The 25,842-nt window shown below is 43.2% G+C and overlaps 1 protein-coding gene across 1 annotated transcript in view; it reads left to right on the forward strand.

The window, feature by feature from the left end:
* The window catches only part of LOC124594359 (venom carboxylesterase-6-like), a 94,744-nt gene that overhangs the window by 38,542 nt on the left and 30,360 nt on the right, over positions 1-25,842 (forward strand). Inside the window, exons 6-8 of the mRNA XM_047132727.1 lie at positions 5,339-5,538; positions 16,522-16,687; positions 18,382-18,563. Of these exons, the coding sequence (XP_046988683.1) occupies positions 5,339-5,538; positions 16,522-16,687; positions 18,382-18,563 (548 nt within the window). The remainder of the gene's footprint in view (positions 1-5,338; positions 5,539-16,521; positions 16,688-18,381; positions 18,564-25,842) is intronic.

The following is a 25,842-nucleotide window of genomic DNA, read 5'->3' on the forward strand; positions in this document are numbered from 1 at the left end:
TGTGGCTTGTACGCAGTTATTTTACGAAATCTGACAGACTGGTGCCAGAAACAACATATGTACGGACAACATCAAGGTTTGTCTAATATCAGCTGTTAGTTAATAGCATCTCCTCTACATTTTTATTTGAAGCTAACTTGGCTGTTTAACGACTTCGTATACTGTTTGATTTCTTAATCTGCTTAACCAGGTCGAAGAAGCGTTCAAATCGGCGGTACTCATTTCAATTGTGACTTGGGGGGTCCAGTCTTGTAGATTTCCAGATGTCCATTGGTAACGATGCACTGCCACTCACGAGCGGCTCTACATGTTTCACATCTAAAGAAAATTTCTCTAAAGAACTGTTGGGCACGTTATTTAATTATAAAGTTGATTATTGATGGGGAGTAACAGAGCTTTGTGGTCACCCTGTAAAGTAAATGTTTCAGATAGTTTTCCTTTCTTTCAAACTTTTGCAAATTTCACTTTGGTGCGTATTTGTTACTTCGTGTAACTCTTTTTTCTTCCATTTATACAGTTCACAATCAGGTTTTAGGTAGCGAAACGGGATTTGGACACCACTTGACATTAACCGCTAAACACAATGAATATTAAATCAGTTTTATCTTCATTTTTGACAATTACACTACTGCAAAATCAAGTGATAACTATTACGGATTAAATTAGTTGCAAGTTTGAGTGAACAGTAACTGCGGACAATTATTTCAGACAAACTATAAACGGAAACTGAAATTTTCTGTAGAAATTACAATCACGACGAGTCGTGTTATCTGTTTACCGATGCACAGTCAACCAAGGATAGGCGCCGGCCATGTTGTGCATGAGGAGTTCGCTACGGCTCTGATAGGGATGGAAATTTGCACCTCTTTTTTAAAATTTTTTTTATACTTGCAGTGCGTCTTGGCAGCTAACATTCTGACAGTGTCTTTCTTTCGCTGTATTATTTCTGTACACCAAAAATTTCTGAGCGTGTTTCGATGTGTCAGATTTGACTATTCCTTTGTCAGGCAACAGTTCAGTTCAGTAATGATGACAAGTAAATTTATGTTTAGGAGAATCGTTCAGAAGAATCAGTGTGGAAGGATGTGTGATACTGAAGTACTAAGGAATGCTGAAACTTATTTGAAGATCCCTAAGGATGTGGAGACTGCATAGGGAATATCAGAGTAAGCAGTTCAACTGAAGAGGAGTGCAGATCTCTAAAATGGGAACAACAGATGCTGGCTAGGGAACCATAGGTACAATGAAGATACCAAACATACTTCAACTGATCGACCTAACAAAGAATTACAAAAATGTTCAGGGAAAGACAGGAATAAAAAATATGTCACACAGTAATTAAGTAATTCGTAAGAACACGGCACTCAAAGCGAAATGGCTGCAGGAAAGACACGAAGAAATCGAAAAAGAAATTATCATTGGCAGGACTGACTCAGCATACAGAAAAATCAAATCAGTCTTTGATGAAATTAGAAGCAAGTTTGGTAACATTAAGAGGGAAATGGCAATTTCAGTGTTAAACGCAGAGGAGAGATATGACAGGTGGAAAGAGCACATTGAAGGCCTCTGTGACGAGGAGGACATGTTTGGTGATGTTATAGAAGATGAAGCTGATATCGATGAGGGAGACGTAGGGGATACAGTGTTAGAGTCGGAATCTGAAAGTGGTCGGAAGAATTCAGATAAAATAAGGCAGAAGGGATGAATAAGAGCCCGTCCGAATTTTTAAACCATTTGTGGGAAGCGGCAACCGAATGACTATTTAAGTTTGTTTGTAGAATCTATGAGCCATCAGACTTTCAAGAGAATACTATCCACACAATTTTAAAGACAACAAGGGCAGATAAGCGCGAGAACTATAGCACCGTCAACCTAACAGCACATGTTTCCGAGTTTCTGACAAGAGTAATATACAGAAGAAAGTAAAAGAAAATTGAGGATTTGTTAGAGGTCGATCAGTTTGGATTTAGAAAAAGTAAAGAGATCAGAGGGGCAGTTCTGAGGTTGCGGTTGTTAATGGAAGCAACACTGAAGAAAATCACGAAACGCACGTAGTTTCTGTCACTTATAAAAAGTGTTCGCCCATGTAAATTCGTGCGAGATAATTGAAATTCTGAGTAGAGTGGGCGTAAGCTATAGTGAATGACTGGTAATATGCAGTGTGTACAAGAACCAAGTGGGCACAATGTAACTGGAAGACAGAGAAAGAAGTGCTCGGATTGAAAAGGGTATAAGACAGGGATAGAGTATCAGGACAACTGTTAATACATCCGAGAATAATGTCCGTGGTAGTAGATTGAGCTGTAGAGGGTAAAATCTGTAGGGGAAGACAGAGATTGGAATGCATGTAACTGGGGACCTAGTGTGAGATGAAGAGGCTAGCGCAAGAAAGGAAGGACTGAGGACAGCATCAAACTAGTCAGAAGACTGGTGAACCAGCTACCATTTAAATTCCCATTGAAGGACCTACACTAACATCAACTTGTTGCAAAAATACGCTGCTTTTCAATGAAGCTGAGCAAAGATGTAAAAGACAGACCCATTTAGGCTGTGTAGTAATCATGGTAGCCTCTGAATTTCAACTATAAACATGTTGGCTGAGAATGCTATGTAGCAAAGGCGATAACAAGTTTCAGCAAATTTTAGGATCTGTCATTACTGTAAAATCCATTGAGAAGAAGACTTACGTATACTGCCGTAATATCCTTCCAGTATATCTACAGTAATGAAATAGCAACGTGCTATGTTTGTTGCTATAAATGAAGCTCTGTGTGACATGAAATTTAAGCAATTAATAGTTACAATTAACTTTCATAACACATTGTAATTTTTGTAATTCACATTAGTTTTGCACTCGAACAGTCAAGAAGAAGAATTATCTATAACAGTTTTTTTTTTTAATTAGGTTCATGAACTGGGTGTAGGATGATTAGCGAAGGGACTGCTTTCACCAAAGCTCCTTACGTTTTTTGGGCACCCACTTTTCATTTAGAATATAATTTTGTTGACTTTATAGTGTCATTAGATATCAGTCGCCTTCTACTTTGTCATTTTTGTTGCACATGTAGAAAGGGACGCGTATCAGCGAAAGGCCACATCACACGTCAGTTTTTTACAGATGAGCTGCAATTGGAGACGCGTTTGTAACGTTCGATCTGCAAAATGTCAATTACGTGTAATGCCAAAACGCATTCACCACTTGTTTATTCAATGTGAATGTCATCCACGATTCCACTGAATCAACTATATCAGTTCTACACAAGAAATACGAAAAATATTTAACGATACTTACGGTGTCTGGTTGTGATACTGTTGCACTACAAATAATGCTCCACCAAGGCTGAACTTTCTTGGATACAGCGTGCAGGTCTGTTCAGTCGACCCATCGTGCACTGTGTTTCAGTGTTGGAGAAATTGGTGCTTCATATTTTCCGTGATAACACGTATAATTCGTTTAATCAGTAACGCGTCTGCAGACCGGAGTTGTTCAGAACGACGCATACTGCGGTGTTTGGAAGAAGTTCTCAGGCGAAATGCTGTCATGTTTGCTCTTCGAATTTAGCTGAAAGCAAGGTATCCTTTGCCGCCAACAATGTCCAGTAGACAGCTTCTGGACACAACTCTTACCGCTTACCATTCAGGACAGTCAAACCCAAATCACTTACGTTTATTTGTTTTTGGGTCAATAGGAACTACAACAATTTCTTATGATACCATAGATTGTGGAAAGACTGTTAACCGTCTTTCTTCGAGTCCTTCTGATAATAGCATTGGGGGGTGGGGGGGAGGGGGGAGCTGCGACGTCCACGTTTGTTACGTAGCGTAGTATCCAAAGTGCCTTTTTTATTTTCGAGAGAGGCCTTTGGCTGGCTCTGAGCACTATGGGACTTAACTGCTGTGGTCATCAGTCCCCTAGAACTTAGAACTACTTAAACCTAACTAACCTAAGGACATCACACACATCCATGCCCGAGGCAGGATTCGAACCTGCGACCGTAGCGGTCACGCGGTTCCAGACTGGAGCGCCTAGAACCGCACGGCCACTCCGGCCGGCGAGAGGCCTTTCTCGGGTCATGTAATCACTGGCTAAACCCTTTATAGCATTCAGAAGTGAGGAGCAGTAGGATTATGCGTCCCTTCGACGAAGGTCTAATTAGAGATGGAGAACAGGGTTCGCATAGAAAAGAATAAATATCGTATCTTATTCAGAGGAATCAGCCTACCATTCACCTTTTACAGTTCATACCAGTAGGAATGGAAGGTAAGCTTCAGTCAATGGTGTAACTCGTGAAGCCTCTAGGTTATCATGTAGCCTGCCTCTGATGCGCCGGCGAAAGTGGGGGTGAAAGCTTCAGTGCTATCATTGGTCGTGACGTGCTTAATGGTATGCGGAGTAATAGACTAGAATCATTGATGGTGTTACTTGCGGAAACAGTGGAGAGTGCAGAATATATAAATCACAAAACTCTTTTGTCATTCTTATAATGCCAGGGACCCACACGCTTTTAGCAACCCAATGCCTACGCACATAATTTTCTTGTTACCCAACACTCTCTCCTAGGAATCACTGACTGCCAGATCTGATACCATTCGCAAAGTGCGTTGCATGGTGATAATGGAGTAGGGCTAAGTTTGTGTAACTATCAATTTCTATTGACATTTAGTGAAAGTACGTAGCAGCAATGTGGAACACTGCCTCCGGAGTGCACGTAACATGGTCAGGACGCATTACTGCCGAACTGATTTCTAGCTAGAGACGCCGACGTAAGGTGCCCAGTTTGTAGAGAAACTGGTCCTAGGTTGGTCGTCGTACTTGGCTCTAAAGAACTGTTAGTACTGCAGTTATCAAAAAAACAAAACTCGAGCGAAATTTTCTGCTTTAATGTTCAGCTCTTGTCCATTTATATTTCCGGATAAACAAAAACAAAAAGCCAGAAAAATACGTTGATTTTTGGTATTGAGCAGTTGCAATACATTGGTTACTGTGCTTCATTGTTAACGTGAATCTATAGCAATACAAGTTATACCAGTGATACGTAATTCACTGCCGCGAAGGGTAGCCGCGCGGTCTTGGGCGTCTTGCCACGGTTCGAGCGGCTCACCCCGTCGGAGGTTCGAGTCCTCTCTCGGGCTTGGGTGTTTGTGTTGCCCTTAGTGTAAGTTAGTTAGATTAAGTAGTGCGTAAGCCTAGGGACCGATGACCTCAGCAGTTTGGTCCCACGGGAATTTATCACAAATTTCCAATTTTTCCGTAACTGACTGAAAACAGGTGTCTGATTTTTCTGTTAGCATTCTGTACAATTACAACAATTAATTGGAAATTTTTCTTCCTCATCAGGCCTATTCAAGAATGCCATTGCAATGAGTGGGTCATCGTTAAACCCTTGGGCATTTTCCAAAAATGCTACAGATAGAGCAATTCGTTTTGCTCAGTATTTGGGATACACAGGGAAAACTTCGAATGATCTCGTAAATTTTCTGAAAAATGTGGATCCCAAAGACCTAGTGACGAACGCAAATGTTGCTCTTTCCGAAGAGGTACGTATAAGTCTTAAACTGCATGATTCAAGAACAAAGCTTTTTGTACAACTGTTGTATAATGAAATAGGGGAAGTAATTCACCGGCTAGCTTAACTTAACGTGTCATGTAATTCAATTGATGCTGTAGCGAAAAATTACAGATTAGCAAAGCTACATAATGACTGTGAATTACAGAAATATTGCAAAGCCATATTTTGATTTAATTACTTTGATATTAAAATCTGTTCCCAAAGCTTCCTTTTATGTTATTAACCTTCTCCTAAAATTTCATTTTTAATTCATTCTTCTCACAAGTTTTCTGTGTACGTGACTAATAAACTTAAGTCGAGATAATCGGCTGCTTGCCTTACTTCAGATATGCAAAGTGTGGCGAGCGCAGGTGGAGACATATGTTTTGGTGACTGAGAATAGCGTACTGAATAACATTATATCAGTATTTACGTCATTTGCAGGCTATGTTGTTAGGCTGGTTAATACCTCCACGTACACGTGGCAAGAGCAATGCATAAATCCTTATTTTCTTCTGGGCAACAGGTCATATGTTGCGGTGTGGACACGTGGATGGAAAACAGTTAGTCTATACTGACAGGGTAGTGCCCTCTTGGTGGTATGGTTACGACAGTGCAGAAAACATCAGGTCGTAAAGTTTGTGACGTATTTGTGGAGCACTGTTCGATACAGACGCAGAAAAACAACACACTGAAGTGTGTACATATTACAGTACCACACATCAAAATATCTTCATCCGTAACACCCTGTACATTTTATTTATTTATTTATCTACTCTCTGTGACAAGACAAGGACCATCAGGACGTCCCTTACATGAAACCCAGTTTTCTACATATTTTACACTATGTTCATTACTAAACAGATTTTATAATAGGTCTTACATTGAATAGGGGATAGTAAACTTAAATAACTGTAACAAAAATAGTTAAAATACTAGTAGCTATGATAGACAACAAGGTACACAGCTCGTATTAGTTCACGTATAGCTGGGTAACAAAGACAAATTACACTCGGGTAAGTTTAAGTTGAGGGCATTGGCATCAATGGGCGTGATGAATCGCAAGTAATGAAGAGTGGAGCTAATAAAGCGAATTGAGTGACTGAGGAAAGGAAAGAGAAAGAAGAGTAACGGGAGAAGATGGGTGCATTTGCTTTAATGTTTGACAGAGAGAAGCTGGTTATAAATGCCAATGTTTAAAGAAAAAGTTATGAGGTTGACAAAAGGAAATACTTCAGCTGTTTTTTATGAAAGCAACAAGGAAATAAAGCATGCGCAAAGCGCAGGGTAGTTCTTCGCTTCCAGAGACGTACAGCACCAGCAAAGACGTAACTGGGTAGAGTACTTGGCCACGAAGAGCGATGGTCCCGCGTTCGAGTCTCAGTCCAGCACACAATTTTAATCTGCCAGGAAGTTTCAACAAAGAAGGAGTTTGCGAATGATTTTGTTTAATGGATGGGCACCACTAACGCAGTAGGTTATCGATTGCTGATGTTAGGTACTGGGATTCATGTGCACTGAGGAGCCGGACAAATAATCACTTAGAATGTTAGCTATTACATTTGCAATTTACACTATTTCAATTTCCAACTTTCACTACTCAATATTTTGCGTGTTAGTTAACGCCGGTCCTCTGAAAAAGACATAATTCCGCTCCTAGTTATCGACTACTGAGAGAATCGTTGCACTTTGGGTCTGTTCGTGAGGAATACAGGAAGTGTTCTTCTGGTTCTGGGGTTTATGCACACTGGGGAGGCGATCTAGCAGTTTGTAGGAAGTTGGATATTCTGAAACTTCCTGGCAGATTAAAACTGTGTGCCGGACCGAGACTCGAACTCGGGACCTTTGCCTTTCGCGGGCAAGTGCTCCACCGACTGAGCTACCCAAGCACGACTCACGCTCCGTCCTCACAGTCTTAATTCCGCCAGTACCTCGTCTCATATCAGCGCACACTCCGCTGTAGAGTGAAAATTTCATTCAAGATGGATATTCTGTTTGCAACTTTCAACATTTTCGATTTGTAACTTTCACCATTCAGTTAATCTGCGTAATTGTCAATAGAGGTTGTCTGAGAAGATACAGATCCGTTCCTAATCATCGATTGCCAAGAGTATAACTGATCTTTGTGTCTGCCATGAAGTTAACAGGAAGTATTCCTTCAGTTTCGTCCGAGTTGACTAATCACGTCACAGCCCGCCTCGCTGCGAAGTCTGCGTCTATGTTTGAATAGACATTTGGTGTTCTTGTGAGCACAGCGGGAAGTCTCGTCTAGCAGTCTGGCTCAACGGTTGCCTGTTCGAGCATATTTGTGGTATGAAATTGTCTATGTCAAGCATAATTACTTTCGCTTTTCGCATAACTCAAGTGGGAGGATTTCACTGAAAGTTTTGTGGCTTAAAATCGTGGCTCCGAAGTGGAGATCCGATCTTCGATACTTGTGCTGAGAGAAGGTTTCGATATTCAGTACACAATCACACTTCTTATCCTTGAGGCTTTGTCAATGTCTGTCGACTTGTATAGATTTTGCTTTATTTGTTTTTGTCCCATGTGGGAACTTTATGTGGGACGTGTTTTCTGAGGTTAATGCTTCAAGACCTCTCGTCCTTTAGTTACCTCTGGAGACAACTATATGGATTTATATTGAAACATTCTTTTAAACAAAATTTTTATTGACGTCGCTTTCCTGTTCATACAGATTTATACCGACTAACACTGGTAGTTGGTACATGATCACTCGATGCGGAACGCACTGCTTCATTTTTGTAGAATCCTTTCTGCAGTTAATTAATATCAAAAATAAAGTCAGTAACCCTAATCAGTATAAGTCTTGATTCTACGCATAACTTTTAGCACATTTAGATAGGTGTTGGACATGACACACATTGTAGAATCATAGCCCTTCAGTCTATAGAAAGTGCGTTTATCTGATGTCATGTACCTGTAAACCATTATAAAAGACTGGATTATACGGCACCGGGCTATAATCCACAGTTTTACATTTCTCATGCAAAGTTACATGTTTGTTACGATTTACTCTGGCTCGCCTGCTAAATATAATTTCTTACAAATCATATTTTGTAACACGTGAAGCTGCTGTGTAATTTATTTTCAGTTTCAATTGCACAATCGGTTTCGGTCAGAGACCATTTTCCAGTTCCTGTTGTGCAACGTTATGGATTTTAATGGAAAAAGGATGTCTGAAATTTTGAATTCAATTTCCTTTTGCTATGTCCATTGAAAGTTGTTGCACAAAGTAAGCATTGACGAAATAAATCTCGGGTGAACAGCCTGGTATGAGTGTCCTATGCACACTCATACCAGACTGTTCAACCGAGATTTATTTCGTCATAAAGTACGCCTGGAGAAATTAAAGAATCACAAAGTAAGCATTGACTATTTAAGCAACAATCTACAAATGGTGCAGTCAGAGCGCATTACTAGTTTGACTGATGGGTCCCACTAATATGTGTGAGAGGGCATACTTGTTAATTTAGGATATATTCGGACTTACTTTCAGAGGTAATCCTCTTTCCAATCTTCTGCCCAACTGAGGTGCTCATCCGATGTTGAACTCAAAGACTGCGCAGTTTTCTGGTGTGGTATTGGCGCAGCGTCGAAAAGAATAGGAGTTAATTATTCGCGTTATATTACTTTTGTTTCACTACACAAACTGGGATTACCACAACCCAGAATACTGTCGGCATTCGGAACAGATTAGTAAACAGCTCTTAATAAATAGTAGTTTCGATCGATGGTTTTAACTTCTCTAAGTGCAAAAGCTTCATGTTTCAAATATGACTTTTTGTTCTCCAGTGTATCTGTCAGATGCCTTCAAACATATTTTAATTTCGCTCAGCATGTACGACTTGTTTTTGGGCAGAAATGTTCACAGTGATTTTACTGACAGCTGCTGCATTAAGTTTTTCAGTTATTAATGCCCGACTTTTGTTGAACGGCATTATGTGCCACCTTCCACATGGTAGACGCAGTTGACACCTGATGCTCCCTGTCTGTGTCACGAAGTCCTGTCCAACCAGTTAGTGTTACCTACGACTCCCAGATGGTGCATCCATTGCGGCCAAGCGCGACACCTGATTATTTGTGGACCGCCTCAGTCATTGTGAGGTTACAGAAACGACAGGAACCCAGTTCTCGAATCTTCAGCCGAACTACCGTTATTTCAATCGTCTGGTGCCACATATGAAAAGTTCTCGGAAGAAAGATAATTCCATATGTGGGCATATTAAAACACTGCGTTTGCGAAGACGAAAGTAACGGCTCAGCGCATTAGACTGCGCTGTGTGTGTCGGCAAGCCATGTACCCTGGAGGGTACAGGTGCTGATAAAATGCTTGGTTATCGCATACAGATTTACTGCCGGAGTGAATCATCACAGAGGACTGTAGGACTTGGTACCCAAAATGTATGTAGGCATCATAACTGATTTGTTTCAGATTATGAGGTATTGTACAGGAGCTACGCTTTCTGTGACCCTCTGTTAGCAATGTAAAAACGTAGAGGTAGCAGCAATGAACTACCATAACCAAACTATGCATACTGTTGGACTATTTAGGAAATGGATGTCGCTATACCGCGGAAAATAGTCTCAGTTTACGTTAGATTAACGATTTGAAAATCAATTCTGTATAACGAGAAGTACCTAGTATCTCTTAAAATATTTACCAGCTTCTATGTTAGTATAAGTTAATATCATCTTTAGGAATACTGGACTGAGTAAAGTAATCTTTACCGACTGTCGTCTTTTCGTAGACATCAGCAAAATCAAACACAATTTTCGGTATTCCAAAATCTATTACATAATAGTGAAACAGCATATAGTTTTCTGATAATCGCAGCAGAAACAGCAAGTCGTGTTGATATCTAACAATTAGTATCGCAAACGCCTTCTACCTCACAACAAAAATAATTCAAATGGCTCACAGCTATGAGTCCGTTAGTTACAGAATAGCTGTTGAGTCGTAGGGTAGTCGTTGCCGTCGCTGGGGCAATTCCTATTACACATGCATATCGCGTTATCGGTATGGCTTCACAATTTTTACCTGGAATCGGCTTGACAATTGAACGCAGTATGGGCAACGCACGTTATACGACGGACTTTCAACAAGTAATGCAACACATTTCTTTCTTGTCCAGTTTCAATTGAAGACATGCGTAATTTCTTGTGGAACATCGTGGGATATTCCCACTTCAGCCCCTGTAGTTTCATGAAGTTTTAATACGTGCTGTCGCTATACGTAGCATTCAAAATGGTATCTATAACGGAGGTTCCTTCCAGGCAGAAAGTTGTCGTTGAAAACTAGGACATCGCAGATATTCAGACGTTCTTGCAGAAAGTACAGTGAATAATCGGGCGAGACGTTTGTCATCATTGCAACAGGGCCCAGAAACCTGTTGTATCTCCTACATGACTGCCGGCCGGACACATCTGTCATTTCTACACTGTTGGAACGTGCAGACACTCTCATTCGAGGTGATCGACAGACCACAATCAAACACCGCCTTGCACAAACACACTCTCATTCGAAGTGATAGGCGGATCATAATCAAACACCTCGCTGCACAACTGGACGTCTCTGTATGTAGAGTTCACAAAACTTCATTGGACTCTTCTTCCTCTTCCAATCCCACACATTCCGACTTCCATTTGTTTGGCCCAATGGAGGATACACTCTGTGGGAAGCAGTACGTGGATTATGAGGAGATTATTGATGCAGTAAGTTGGCTGGTACTACGGTATGTGGGCGTAAAGGCCATCCCAGTAAGGTGGTATAAGGCCGTCGCATTGAACGGAGATTATGTAGAAAAATAGGATCTTGTAGCCAAAAGAGTGGAGAATAACAGCGTGTATAGAAATACTGAACAAAACCAACAAGCTTTCACAAAAAAATGAGTAGCATTACTTATGGAACGCCCGTTGTATAAGCGCGGCTATGTAGCAACCTGCGCACATGACTGCGCTTGCCACATGCTTTCGTGTGAAGTGTGTGCAGTGAGTATGTCGATTCAGTGAGTACCGCGGGCAAGAACGAGTAAATTAGGAGGCTCGCCGTCGACTGCAGCAGATTGAAGCAGTGCAGCAAGTCACTCACCGTCCCATCCTAGGAAATGTCTACTTAGCAGCCACGGTATCTGGAGCCACAACGCAGAAACGATAGAGTACATCTGTGAATGGGGCACTTAATTTGCCAGGGGGTACACGACCTGCGCAATGTAACGATAGAAACGTCGCCAAATGTCGTCGGGACTGATGAGTAGCGGCACACGATAGTACACACTGTAGGGAGGAAGCGAGTTAGTCGAAGACTTGTTAGTCGATTTATTCCGCCTGTGAACGCTTGAGTCGCCGGTCACCGTCGAACGGTACGAGGAACCTACGTTCGACTATTCGGATGTTTGTCTACACGATCACCTATGCTACCGTTGCTTCTACAACACTGTACCGGCTACGAGAAAAGGCTGGAGATCTTTCAACAGGCATAACGATGTTTGATAGTTCTCCCGCCACAGGTGTCGTGCTCTTTACGACCGTGGACTTTACTGTCTGTAACATCAGTGAGGTGCTTCCGACCACAGATATTTTAAATGCGGATTTTTCGATTATTTTAGTGGTAAGAGCATTCCTTCACGTTTTGTACAGGCTTAGGATTAGCTATTCTTTAAATGCATTTTTCTTTTTTTTTTACAGTTTTTTCATCCTGTAACATGACTACAATAAATTATTAAACTTCCGTATTATTTTATCAATTTTGATTCCTCATTAATTTTGAAGGAAGAGTTTACAGATTTTCTTAAATCCCTCGAGTCGTTACGTATTATTATAAGATCTTTTACTTTTCGTTAAATTTGTTGTTTCTTCTTTTGTAATGGCAGGCCAGTGGAATCTTACTTAATTTCGGATTTTGAATTTATTGCTTCCTCCATCAGCTTATTTATCAGAGAGTACAATTTCGTATATTTCTGATTTATTGAGGAGTTTAGTTTCCATGCCAACCTACGACAGCATTCTTGGTCCTGTGCCGATGGTTAAAAACATTCCTAATTTCAACTAGTAAACTAGGATTTTCCATCGGTTAACTGACCAAACTGCTGCAATTCCTCTTTCACAATTCGGGAAACAGCCACTGTATTTTCTTCACGGACTCTTTTTCTCTAATTATGCATTGATTTGCGCATCTTCTTTGTCAGATGGGCAAGAGTATCACTGTTCAGCCATGATTGTGCCATTTATAGTTTTTAAACGGCCTCAGGACTTAGTCCGATCGGAATTCACGCACAGCCACTTCGTTTACTCATCATATTTTTTGAGCATCCGATGGCGATGACCACCCTTGAGACAACATGGCCTTCCTTTCGTTGTTGCAATAATGATTTCTGTTCCTCAGAATGTATATATCTCAAGCAACGCACGAAACTGCACGGAAACGATTGGCTGTCGGCGTGGGTTCTACCTTACAGACGGTGACAACACTTCCGCTGCCAGTGAACGACTGGCGTAAATTATTAGCGAGGGCAGGCTCCGGTCGCAAGTACTCCGGTAGGTCGGAAAGACCACAGTACACGTGGCACCTGCAATGCAGACGGAAATGCCACGGTTGGAAAGGTCACGTAACCACGGCACGTCTTTTGATGTCAGTCCTATGTAAGGTAGATTTAACGTACCATTACGCTGACGTTGTAAGAGACAGGAGACACGCTCGTACGGGAAAAGCAAACCGGCCTCTTCTTTTTCTAATGAACCATTCCAGACATTAGCCTTAAGTGATCTACAGAAACCACGATAAAAGTAAATCAGGATTACCGAACGCACATCTGAACCGCCGACCGCCACTGTGGTCGTTGACCTTTACCGCAGAGTGCTCATTTGAGGTGAAAGCGTATGCGGCGTGAGCGCATTAGATTCCCCTCTGACCGATCTGCGTGAGTTATAGATAGTTGCTTTTGGTGTTGCGTTGAACCAAGGTCACGTCGCTACTCTAACGAGGGTGAAAGATTGTGCTCCATAGTACTAAATAAGCGTGTGTACTTCAATTACTTATTAGTGAGTAAATATAGCATACATGAAATAGATGAAATAATGGACATACACTCCTGGAAATTGAAATAAGAACACCGTGAATTCATTGTCCCACGAAGGGGAAACTTTATTGACACATTCCTGGGGTCAGATACATCACATGATCACACTGACAGAACCACAGGCACATAGACACAGGCAACAGAGCATGCACAATGTAGGCACTAGTACAGTGTATATCCACCTTTCGCAGCAATGCAGGCTGCTATTCTCCCATGGAGACGATCGTAGAGATGCTGGATGTAGTCCTGTGGAACGGCTTGCCATGCCATTTCCACCTGGCGCCTCAGTTGGACCAGCGTTCATGCTGGACATGCAGACCGCGTGAGACGACGCTTCATCCAGTCCCAAACATGCTCAATGGGGGACAGATCCGGAGATCTTGCTGGCCAGGGTAGTTGACTTACACCTTCTAGAGCACGTTGGGTGGCACGGGATACATGCGGACGTGCATTGTCCTGTTGGAACAGCAAGTTCCCTTGCCGGTCTAGGAATGGTAGAACGATGGGTTCGATGACGGTTTGGATGTACCGTGCGCTATTCAGTGTCCCCTCGACGATCACCAGTGGTGTACGGCCAGTGTAGGAGATCGCTCCCCACACCGTGATGCCGGGTGTTGGCCCTGTGTGCCTCGGTCGTATGCAGTCCTGATTGTGGCGCTCACCTGCACGGCGCCAAACACGCATACGACCATCATTGGCACCAAGGCAGAAGCGACTCTCATCGCTGAAGACGACACGTCTCCATCCGTCCCTCCATTCACGCCTGTCGCGACACCACTGGAGGCGGGCTGCACGATGTTGGGGCGTGAGCGGAAGACGGCCTAACGGTGTGCGGGACCGTAGCCCAGCTTCATGGAGACGGTTGCGAATGGTCCTCGCCGATACCCCAGGAGCAACAGTGTCCCTAATTTGCTGGGAAGTGGCGGTGCGGTCCCCTACGGCACTGCGTAGGATCCTACGGTCTTGGCGTGCATCCGTGCGTCGCTGCGGGCCGGTCCCAGGTCGACGGGCACGTGCACCTTCCGCCGACCACTGGCGACAACATCGATGTACTGTGGAGACCTCACGCCCCACGTGTTGAGCAATTCGGCGGTACGTCCACCCGGCCTCCCGCATGCCCACTATACGCCCTCGCTCAAAGTCCGCCAACTGCACATACGGTTCACGTCCACGCTGTCGCGGCATGCTACCAGTGTTAAAGACTGCGATGGAGCTCCGTATGCCACGGCAAACTGGCTGACACTGACGGCGGCGGTGCACAAATGCTGCGCAGCTAGCGCCATTCGACGGCCAACACCGCGGTTCCTGGTGTGTCCGCTGTGCCGTGCGTGTGATCATTGCTTGTACAGCCCTCTCGCAGTGTCCGGAGCAAGTATGGTGGGTCTGACATACCGGTGTCAATGTGTTCTTTTTTCCATTTCCAGGAGTGTATGTTTGTGGTTAATGATATAGTGATTAGTCTTTCCTTGTCGGAAATTAAATATACACTCATGTGCAGATAAACAGAACGCCTTGAACGACTAGAGATAGGACGATCATATTCACGAGACATGTACATTTTTTATTAGCAATTTAGTCATCACGGTTAAGCATGTGTTATGTTGCCTAGTAGACACAGGGTCAGCAACGGGCCCTGGTAACTTGTTCCGTGCGTGATTGCATCGAGGCGTATAAGGTGCGAACTGTGTCCTGTGGTACAGCCATCCACTCTGCATTCACCTGGTTCCAAAGTTCCTCTGTGGTGGTTGGCATTGAGTCACATAGCTGCGCCCGTCGTTTTACCATATTCCACACATTTTCGATTTGTGACAAGTCTAGCGACCTGACGGGCCAGGGCAAATGGCTGACAGCCTGTGACATCACGAAGGCACGTGTTCGTGCAGCAGTATGTGGTCGTGCATTGTCTTGCTGATACATGGCGTATGGTGTGTCGTGGTCGGTATGGTTACAGGTTGTAGGATGTCATTCACAAGGGCCAAATTGGTCACAGTATCCTGAACACGTACCAGTTGTTATTTATGGTTGTACCCAATAGCACCCATATCATAAGGTGTTTTGTTGGCCCTGCAGATCTCGTGTGAATGAAGTCACTGTGATGCCACTCCCCCTGTCTTCGGTGAATCAAAATACGGCCATCACTTTCAAACAAACAGGACCCGGATTCGTCCGAAAACACTAAACACTAGCTGATACCATTCCTGTCCCCAGTGACGTCGTTCCATACACCATTGCCGTCTAGCATGTTTCTGCACACAAGAGGACGAGGTGCACGTAGCCCATGCCATAATAAACGGCGACGGATTGTCTCCCCTGACACTGTACGATGTGTTATCTTGTTCCACTCTTGCGCCAGATCCAAGGAGGACCCAGATCTGTCCCGCAATGCCATTGGGATGAGTTTTCTTCTCTTCTTCATCTCGTCGTGTTCTACGGTCTTCCGTGAACTATTCTGCACACACCCGTTGCACTGCCGAAACATTTCGTCCCACACGAGCAGCAGTTTCCCGGAGGGGTGCCTCACATTCTCTCATGCCAACAATATTCCCCCTTTCAAACTCAATGATTTGACCTACAGTTCGTACATATGTCTGCGAGGCATCCTGCAAGTCTGCTCGAGTCACACTGATCAATTACATTCGTTTTACAGCGACAATGAGAGCTGAAGGTACATTTTACCTGTAGGTGTTGCGTCATGATACCGATGCTGACCGTGATCCCTCGTGTCGGTATGGTTCCAATGCTAATCATTTCTGCAGAATACACTAATGTACATGTCCTGTGAATATAAACATCCTATCTCTAGTCGTTCAAGATGTTCTGTTTTTTTCTTTCTGAACGTGAGTATATTAAGAATGTACCAAAATCTTCTGTGACAGGATAGCAAAACTTTGTTCACCTGTGTCTGGGTACCCAGCGCCGAGCCGGTAAGCGATGGAGCATTTCTGACCGAAGAGCCATGGATAGCTTTGTCGGAAGGGCGCTACAATCTGGTTCCTTTCATGACTGGTAACACTGACCTAGAGCGAGTTGGACACACACAGCGTAAGTAAAGCAAATATTCCTCGTCACTTTTTAGACAGAAGGTACGTTCTAAAAAAGAAAGTAAAAATTTTGTAAGGCATTAGTCTTGAGTTTCGCCATCTGCAGAAGTGAAACGTGGTGGATCACGAGAAAAGAAAAGCTTTTGAAACGTGTTACAAAGGAGTGCTCAAGGCTGAGTGGGTAACGAATAAAGAGGTAGTGTTCCGAAAAAAAAAGTAAGACACATATTGATTAAAGGAGGAGATTACTGTCTAAGGTCCCGTCGACAACGAGGTCATTAGAGACGGAGCACAAGCTCGGATCAGGGAAGGACTGGGAAGGAAGTCGGCCGGCCCTTTCAGAGGCACCATCCCGGCATGTGCATGAAACGATTTAGGGAAATCACGGAAAACCAAAATCAGGATGGCCGGAGACGGGTTTGAACCGTCGCGCACGCGGGCGCGCATGAGTCTCTGTGTGTGTGTGTGTGTGTGTGTGTGTGTGTGTGTGTGTGTGTGTGTGTGTGTATTTACATTACCTGTAATCCTCTGAAAACTAGAGAAAATGAAGTCAAATACAAAATTTCTAATGAGAAAATGGTTAGAAATTTGTATGAACTTGTATCTCGTAAATAAGCAGGTTTTTCTGTGTTTTAAGTTTTTGGTGTATGTCTTCCATTCAGCTATCCTGTTCAATGCAAATGCAAAATTCTTACCTGCACTGCTGAACTGAAGGTCACTTTGGGAAAGAATCATAAATTTTGATTGTTTGTGTATGGATTGCACAATATCTTCTTAATGTTCGAGAAAGTAGAAAAGTTTGCTGTTTCCTTCACGTGCCGGAAGAGACTTGTCCAGCTTAAATTCGAATTTAACTCTGCTATCCCACCAGACTTTTAAGTATTTAGATAAATGGTCGAACATAGTATTATCAGCATTATTTGTCGCATTTTGACATAGAGACGGACGTAAACATTGCACATTGTGATTTGGAACATCGGTAATAGTTTATGTATGTAATACCATGCTCAATATGTATGTAGCCATGCCCCAGTTTAATGCTGATGAATCCTTAAAGTTAAAAGGATCAGATACAACGTTGTATACATGTCGGAAGATTTTTCGAGTTTGACATGTTCTAAAGCGTTTTGTATAATATACTACCGTATGCATGACATGTTAGTGCTACTCTATCTACATACTCTGTCCTTTTTAGCTGTTCCAGTATACCACTTGGTAATGCCCGTAAGGTCAAAATAAAGGAGTGAAAACCAATAATTTTTACACTCAATGGCAACTTTGAGGTCTTTTAAAAAGTGTTACATGACTCTGAATTCCAAACAAGAGCAGTAAATGCTTCCTTTCCGATATAGATTTTACTGATTTTAATGTAATAGTTAAATGACTTTCAGACCTACGGGTATTTCTCGTTTGAAGTATCATCACTAGAGGCAAACTGTATAACGTTATCAGCAAAATTAAGGTAACTGAGAACCACAAACGCAATGAAATCAAACGAACTGTCCAACTGTCACCACAAGCCAACAAAAGATAGTGAATGCGTAATAATGAATGCGTGCTTACGAATTTTATTCCTTCTTCTGATCGGTTACGGGTGATTTTGAAAATAAATATTAAGAAGTCCGCTGCTCTGTACGAAATCAAAGTTGAAAGTACAAACGATATCAGCGCATTCTCTCTGTTTCCTGTTGACAGCTGGTGGTTCATTATCAACGGAGGCCCAAATAGAGAACCTGAACGAGAACTTTGGCGAAATTGTGGGCTGTGATTTACGACTTCCGACGAAGGAAGAACGGCTAGAAGGTGCTGAGTCCGTCAAAGAGTTCTACTACAACGGCAGCGACATCACGCTGAAGGACAACTACACCACCGCTCTGGTAAGACACGGCATATGTGATGAGCTGCTCGAACCTTTCCCTCCACTCAGTCGTCTTCCTCACTGTTATTTACGTTTACCTCAGCCTGTCCCATGCCGCATACCCACCCTCACTTCACCCCTAACCCCACTTCGCCACCCCAATCTCCCTTTTTAGTCCCCCTTCCCCTACGCATTGTGAAGATATGCTTTTATCTTCCTCCCCTTCAGTTGAAGTACAAATGAAAAGTAGTACGAGGTGTGATCAGAAACTAACGGAAATTTTTCAGTTTCACTGGATTAATACATCCGGTTTACAAATTTTGTTGATACACATGTTTCTGATATATGTTTGCATTTTCCGCTGTTTTGTATATTTATTTTGTTGTTGACAGTGGAAAAGGCTAAAGTGTTTTCGAGTGCTCGGTAAATTTTTACTTTAAAGAAAGATGGATCAAAGAATCTGCATTAAATTTTGCTTGAAAAATGGAATAAAGTGGAGTATGACATTCTACATGTTCCCTGTGGCTTTTGGTGAATCTTCTATGAGTAAGACGAGATTTGCGAGTGTATACACGTTTCAAATACGGTCGGGAAGACGCTGAAGACGACGACTGCCATGGATGCCGCTGCCCGTCAGTTACTAACGACACTGTGTAAAAACTGAAGAACATGGTTCTGGAAAATCGCTCGATCATCTTTAGACAGGTTGCTGATAGTGTCGGCGGATCCTTTCGCTCATGCCAAGCAATTTTTTCAGTTGTTTTGGACATGAAAGGTGTAGTAGCAAAGTTTGATCCGAAATCGTTGCATTTCAACCAAAAACGAAGAAAGTTACAACAGTATGGTTGGTTGGTCGATTAAAGGGACAAAACTGCGAAGTTATCATTCCTATGGTCCTTAGTCACACAGGACTAAAACATAACCAAAAAGAATTCTACCAGCTAAAATATTGGGAAGGAACAAAATGCTTAAAACTATGTGAGTAACTACACTGAAGGAAAAAAACGAAAATAGCAAGCCAAAATCGAAAACATAAAACTAGAAGGAAAAACTCGGTAGAAGGTGTTAAAACACCTTAGCAGACGTCTGATCGCAAGAATAAAATGGATGTGCCAGGCGATCTGCAGCACACTAAAATCTCCATCCTAAAAACACAAGGCCAGAGAAACAGGGACAGTGAAAAGACGAACATCAAATGGAGCAAACAGCACCAGAAAAAGCAAGGAAGAATAAAAAATTCAGGTAGAGTGAAAACCTTGGAGAGAAGTCCCGGGGCCAACCTTAAGATTGAGGGATGAAAATCCCCCTTTCGAATAAAACTTAAAACTAGCTCACCTGTTGAGTCATTGTCTCCTGACACCATAGGTGGTGCGTCAGGAAGGTTAAGAGTCCGTCTCAGGGCCGCTAGATTGTGACAGTCCAACAAGATGTGAGCTACTGTAAGTCGAGAATGGCATCGACACTGGGGTGGGTCCTCGTGACAGAGGAGATGACCATGAGTCATCCATGTTAAGCCGATACAGAGCCAACAAAGGACGATGGAGTTCCCACGAGTGATCACATGGATGTCCTCCATATATTGGTTTGTCTTCTTTATAGAACATAATTTATTTGGAGTAGTGGGAGAGTGCCATTCGGTATTCCAGGTCCCGAAAACTTTACGGCTTAAGTCTCATCGGTGATCAGTTTTATGCAAGCCGATCTCCAGAGTCGGTTTACCGGTAGCCTGTTTGGCCACACTGTCAGCGAGTTCATTTCCCAGGATTCCGTTATGTCCTGTGGTCCAGATGAAGGGCACTGAATGTCCACGGTGTTAGAGAGCATAAACAGACTAACTGGATAGTTATCGCCAAAGGATCGCGACGGATCCTCTGGTCGAGATCTTATAGGACGCTTAAGGGGTAACTACAGAAGAGGAGGGACTCATCACTGCAGGAGCGAACATGCTGAAGAGCGTAAGAGCGTGAGAAATGGCTACCAACTCTACATTGAAAACACCGCAGCCATCCAGCAAGGAGCGCTGTTCAGTATGTCCAGCGTAAACATGAGCGAAGCCAACATGACCATTTACCACCGAGCCATCAGTGTAGACAATTTCTGAGCCCTGTAACTTGCCGAGAATAGAGAAAAATTGAAGGTGGAGGGCCTCAGGATGAACTGAGTCTTTTGGGCCTTGTGATATGTCCAGACAAAGCTAAGGCTGAGATATAGAGCAAGGAGATGTATTTGAGTACTCCTGAAGGAGTGGTGGTAGGGTGAAAATCTCGTTCAGAAGAAGGGACCGAGAGCAAACTGCTGTCGTAATCCTAGACCTGGGCCATCCTTGTGGGAGATGAATTACTCTGGTTGAGAGGAGGAGGCATTGATTCGTATGTTCAGGTGAAATAAGACATGTGCAGCATAATTAACGAGCAGTTGTTGGCACCTGATTGACAGTGGAGGGATCCCAGCTTACGCGTGTAGGGCTTCTTCGGAAAGCTCGTGTCACAAGCAAAACACCTCAGTGGTGTATTGGGTCCAGTATCCACAATGCAGAAGGTGATGGTGAACCATAAACCAGACTCAAATAATCAAGGCAGGGCTGTATTAGAGCTTTATAGAGGTATAGAAGAGTAGAGTGATCTGCACTCCGCTAGTGTTACTCAGGTAGCTAAGGGTATTAAGATGGTACCAGCACTTTTGCTTAAGCTGACTAATATGGGGAAACCAAGTTATCTGGGCGTCGAAGATCAGTCGTAAAAAGCGATAAGTCTCCACTATGTTAAGTAGTTGGTCATCAAGGTAAAGTTTGGGATGTGGGTGGACACGATGACAGTCTTGTCAACTGAAAACTGAGAGCTGTGGGTGAGGGCGATGACTGCGCCTTTTGTATAACTCTGTGCATTGGCGTTCAGCAACCTCAGTACTAGAGGAGCAAAAGTGAATAAAAAATCGTTAGCATAAGAGAAACGGAGGACCCCACAGCTGCTGCTAGACCATTAATGGCTGCTAAAAATAGTGGAACGATCACTACAGAGTCAAAAAAATGTCTCTGAGCACTATGGGACTTAGCATCTCTGGTCATCAGTCTCCTAGAACTTAGAACTACTTAAACCTAACTAACCTAGAACCGCTCGGCCACCGCGGCCGGCTCACTACAGATCCCATTCCTTGAATATGGGCTGAACTGTGGAAACTACCAACTTGAACATGGAAAGTATGGAGCAACAAAAAATTCTGTATTAAGATCAATAGCAGGCCCTGGAGGCCACATTCGTGTAATGTATCAATGATGTGGTGTCTTCATATGATGTCGTAGGCCTTTTGTAAGTAAAAAAGACGCCAATAAGGTGTTGACGTCGGGCAAAAGATGTATAGATAGGAGCCTCTAGGTATACCAAATTATCATTGGTGGAGCGGCCTTGGCAGTAACTACCCAGGGATGGAGCCAGAAGGCCCTGAGACTCCGGGAGCCACCACAGCAACTGGCTGACCATGCATTCAAGCAATTTACGCAGAACACTGGTGAGGCCAATGTGTCGGTAGCTGTCCATCTCTAGCGGCATCTTACCGTGTTTCAGCACTGGGATGATGACACTTTCCCACCATTGCTGCGAGAAGGCGCCCTAACTCCAGATGCAGTTAACGATGTCAAGGAGGTGATGCTGGTAATCCTTTGCTAGATGTTTCAGCATTTGATAGTGAATATGGTCTGGTCCTGTAGCTGTACCAGGGCAATGGGCAAGGGCACTGTGGAGTTTCCACTACGTATGGCCCAAGGTGGCCTGCAGTAAAAGATAAGCACCTTCGTTCCACCCATTGTTTTAGGATACAAAAAGCCAGGGGATAATTCTCAGATGCATGTTGGAGCATAATGTGCAACAAAATGTTCGGCGATTGCATCTGCGTCTGTATACATAGCTCCATTTGTGGAAATCTCAGGCACACCAGCAGGGGTCCGGAATCCGTAAAGGCATCTGCCCTTTGTCCAAAACTGTGGAGGAGAGGTAAGGGTCCAACTGTTGAAACATACCGTTCCCAGCACTCCTGCTTCCGCCTCGTTATTGGTAGTAGGGTAGCTGTTTAAAGGCTGTTGGGTGCTGCAGTGATGGGTGCCGCTTATGACATTGGAGTGCCCAACTACAATCTCTAATAGCGACGGCGACTTCTGGGGACCTCCAGGATACCATCTCTCACTGGAGGATCCAGGGGAACATGGGATTGTGAAGTCTGCAGCAGAAACAATGGTCGCAGTTGTGTTTTGGACCACCACATTGATATTTCCACGTGGTGGAAATCCAACTGTGGCAGCAGAGAATCCAGTCAACATTAATAGGAGCCCCCCTGGGCAGGTGACCAGAGGAGTGACACAGGGGTAGGGACAGGAAGATTGGAAAGTGATGGTTAACACGCAGGTCGCCATGAACTTTCTAGCAAATAGATGGTAGAAGACCAGGGCTGCAGATTGAAAGATGAACGATTGAGTAGGTACCATATGCCACACTGAAGTGTGTGGAAGCACTAGTATTTTAAGGTCGAGTGGTGTCAGTAGATTTTCGATACGTTTGCTGTGGCCAGTGCTCACAGTTTCACCCCACAGAGAGTTATGGGCATTGAAATCACCCAGAATAAGGAGAGGTGGGAGAACTGAGAAACAAGTGCAACCAATACATTTTGAGGTACTTCACCATCTTTGGGAAGACAGACACTGCATACAGTAAGATCCTGTGTTGTCCTTGCCCTGACAGCTACAGCCCGTAAAGTTGTTTCGAGAAGCACTGATTCACTACATACTGAGTCAGGACTTACACACATATTCCACCTGACTTCCTGTTATAGTCAGTACGGTTCTTGTAATATCTCAAACAGCCGCGAAGTGCAGGAGTCCACATTGCTGGAGACTAAGGTTTCCTGAAGGGCAGTACAGAAAGCAGGTGACGTGCTTAAGAGTTGTCGTAACTCAGCCAGGTGTTGGAAAAAACCGCCACAGTTCCAACAGAGGATTCAGCTTTCAGTGTATTGGAAGGGCATAAAGAGACCGAGGAAGCAGTTTACGCTACAGGGTCACCTGCTGCCACCGTTTGAGTGCTTGTGGTGTTGTATCCATTGGTTCTGAGGCTCTCTGGAGATCTGGGTCCTTAGGGCACACTAGCATCTCCATCACATTCTCAGAATTGGAGCGTGCTGGATGTGGTTATGTGGGGGCCATTGGGATTAATTGCGTAGCCACTGGTATACATGCAAACTTGTGATGTTAATTAATGAATTTTATGTAATTCAGATAGATTCATAATGCTGTCTATGACGAACTACATATAGTAGTCAGTATTTACTATGAAGGTATGGCCGTATACATTTCGTAAGAAAAGTTACCAAGTTTGTATATGCACTACACCCACGTGCGGTATATGAAGAAGTATACTATTACATACATCTGTTAAAGAACACTGTAAAGTATTTTACTTATTTCATCACTGCACTTCTTGCTTTTGCTGTCTGTCACATTCTTTTCTAAATATGTTTGACTGAGAAATATGAGCTTTACATTTTTCATGCAGAATTTCGAGATTATAAGCAATACCACCTATCAGTTTGTTGGTAGGTTGGTTGATTTGGGGGAGGTGACCAAACAGCGAGGTCATCGGTCTCATCGGGTTAGGGAAGGATGAGAAATGAAGTCAGCCATGCTGTTTTGAAGGAACCATCACGGCATTTGCCTAAAGCGATTTAGGGAAGCCACGGAGAACCTAAATCAGGGTGGCCGCACGCGAGTTTTAACCGTCGTTCCCACGAACGCGAGTCCAGTGTGTTAACCACTGCGCCATCTCGCTCGGTATATCGGTTTATGTTACAACTCTACTTATAAATTTTCCATAAGCAAAGCCCTCTGACGGTTTGTGTCGTAGCCCCACTTGAGCGTTTTATAATGCAATTTATTAATCTGATGATTACTTCATCAATTTTTGAACTTTCTATAAACAAGTCTATACGAAGCTGGCAGACATATCACTACAATAGCGCCCTCTTGTAACCGACTCTAATGAAGACCACATAACATTACGATCTGTCTACACTTGGTTGTGGTACACAGCATATGACGAAGCACAATGTACCCACAGACAGTATTGTCAGCAGTATTTTAGCATGATGGTTCTTATATTTTTAAAAATTTGGTTAGAATTCTCCAAAACTTTCAGCAGATTCATTGTCACGTTATTGTAACCACAACATATTTATGATACCTTGTACACACTTCTTTGTAGCCTTTGACAATGATGTAATATCGAAACGCGTGAGTCAGTTTTCATCCATTAAAAAGCGTAGCCTACATACAAAAGTAAATCTTACGTATTAGGCATAATTAGACGAAAGACTCTTTATTGTTTGATTACGCTATTGCCGAACAATCGAGTGAAGGAGTTTCATCCAGTAAATACCTGGGATATGAGTGGAACTATTTAGAGTGAAAGGACTCCATAAAAATATAATCGTAGGAAAGACACAAGCTATTCTCGTCCAACATAGCATATACTTGTGTACTCCTTACTCCAGAATCGTTGCCAGATAGCACTGATAGAAGAAATAGAGGAAATCCGAAGAAGAGCAGTGTGTTTCGTCAAAAATTGATTGAAATGCCTGTAAGCACTATGGGACTTAACATCTGAGGTCATCAGTCCCCTACACTTTGAACCACTTAAACCTCCATACCCGAGGCAGGATTCGAACCTGTGACCGTAGGAGGCGCGCAGTTCTGGACTGAAGCGCCTAGAACCGCTCGGCCACAGAGGCCGGCTGTGTTTCGTCACGGGGTTCGTTTAGAAGCACGAAAGTGTCACGTAGATGCTCGTGCAACTCCACAGGCAGAAGCTATATGAGACCCTTTTTGCATCATGAAGTGGTATAGCGATAATAAATTCCCATGGGCGTACATTCTTAGAAGAGTCAGGAAACATATCTCCTGGTCTAACATGTATGAAGATAAAAACATAGTGATTTCTTCCTCCCACACACCATTTCCGAATGAAACACAACGGCAGAAAGTGTGTGTGTTACACCAAGTATCCTCCGCCACATAAGGTATTTGCGCATTATAGATGTATCTTTAGATGTAGACATAACGGAGAATCTTTGATTACTTTCAGCTGTTGTCAAAATTCTACGCTGAACTTTGTGGTAACGGCACTGAACTAGACGCTACCGTATCACGTCCTACGTAATCTCAATGGCAGTGACGTCTGATGATAGTGCCAATCAGTGTATATGACGAACGAAGGGAAGTATGTAGTCTGTACAGGAGCGTTATCCTCGTGGAGGAATGT

This window comes from Schistocerca americana, chromosome 2 (assembly GCF_021461395.2).
Source record: "Schistocerca americana isolate TAMUIC-IGC-003095 chromosome 2, iqSchAmer2.1, whole genome shotgun sequence".
NCBI lineage: Eukaryota > Metazoa > Arthropoda > Insecta > Orthoptera > Acrididae > Schistocerca > Schistocerca americana.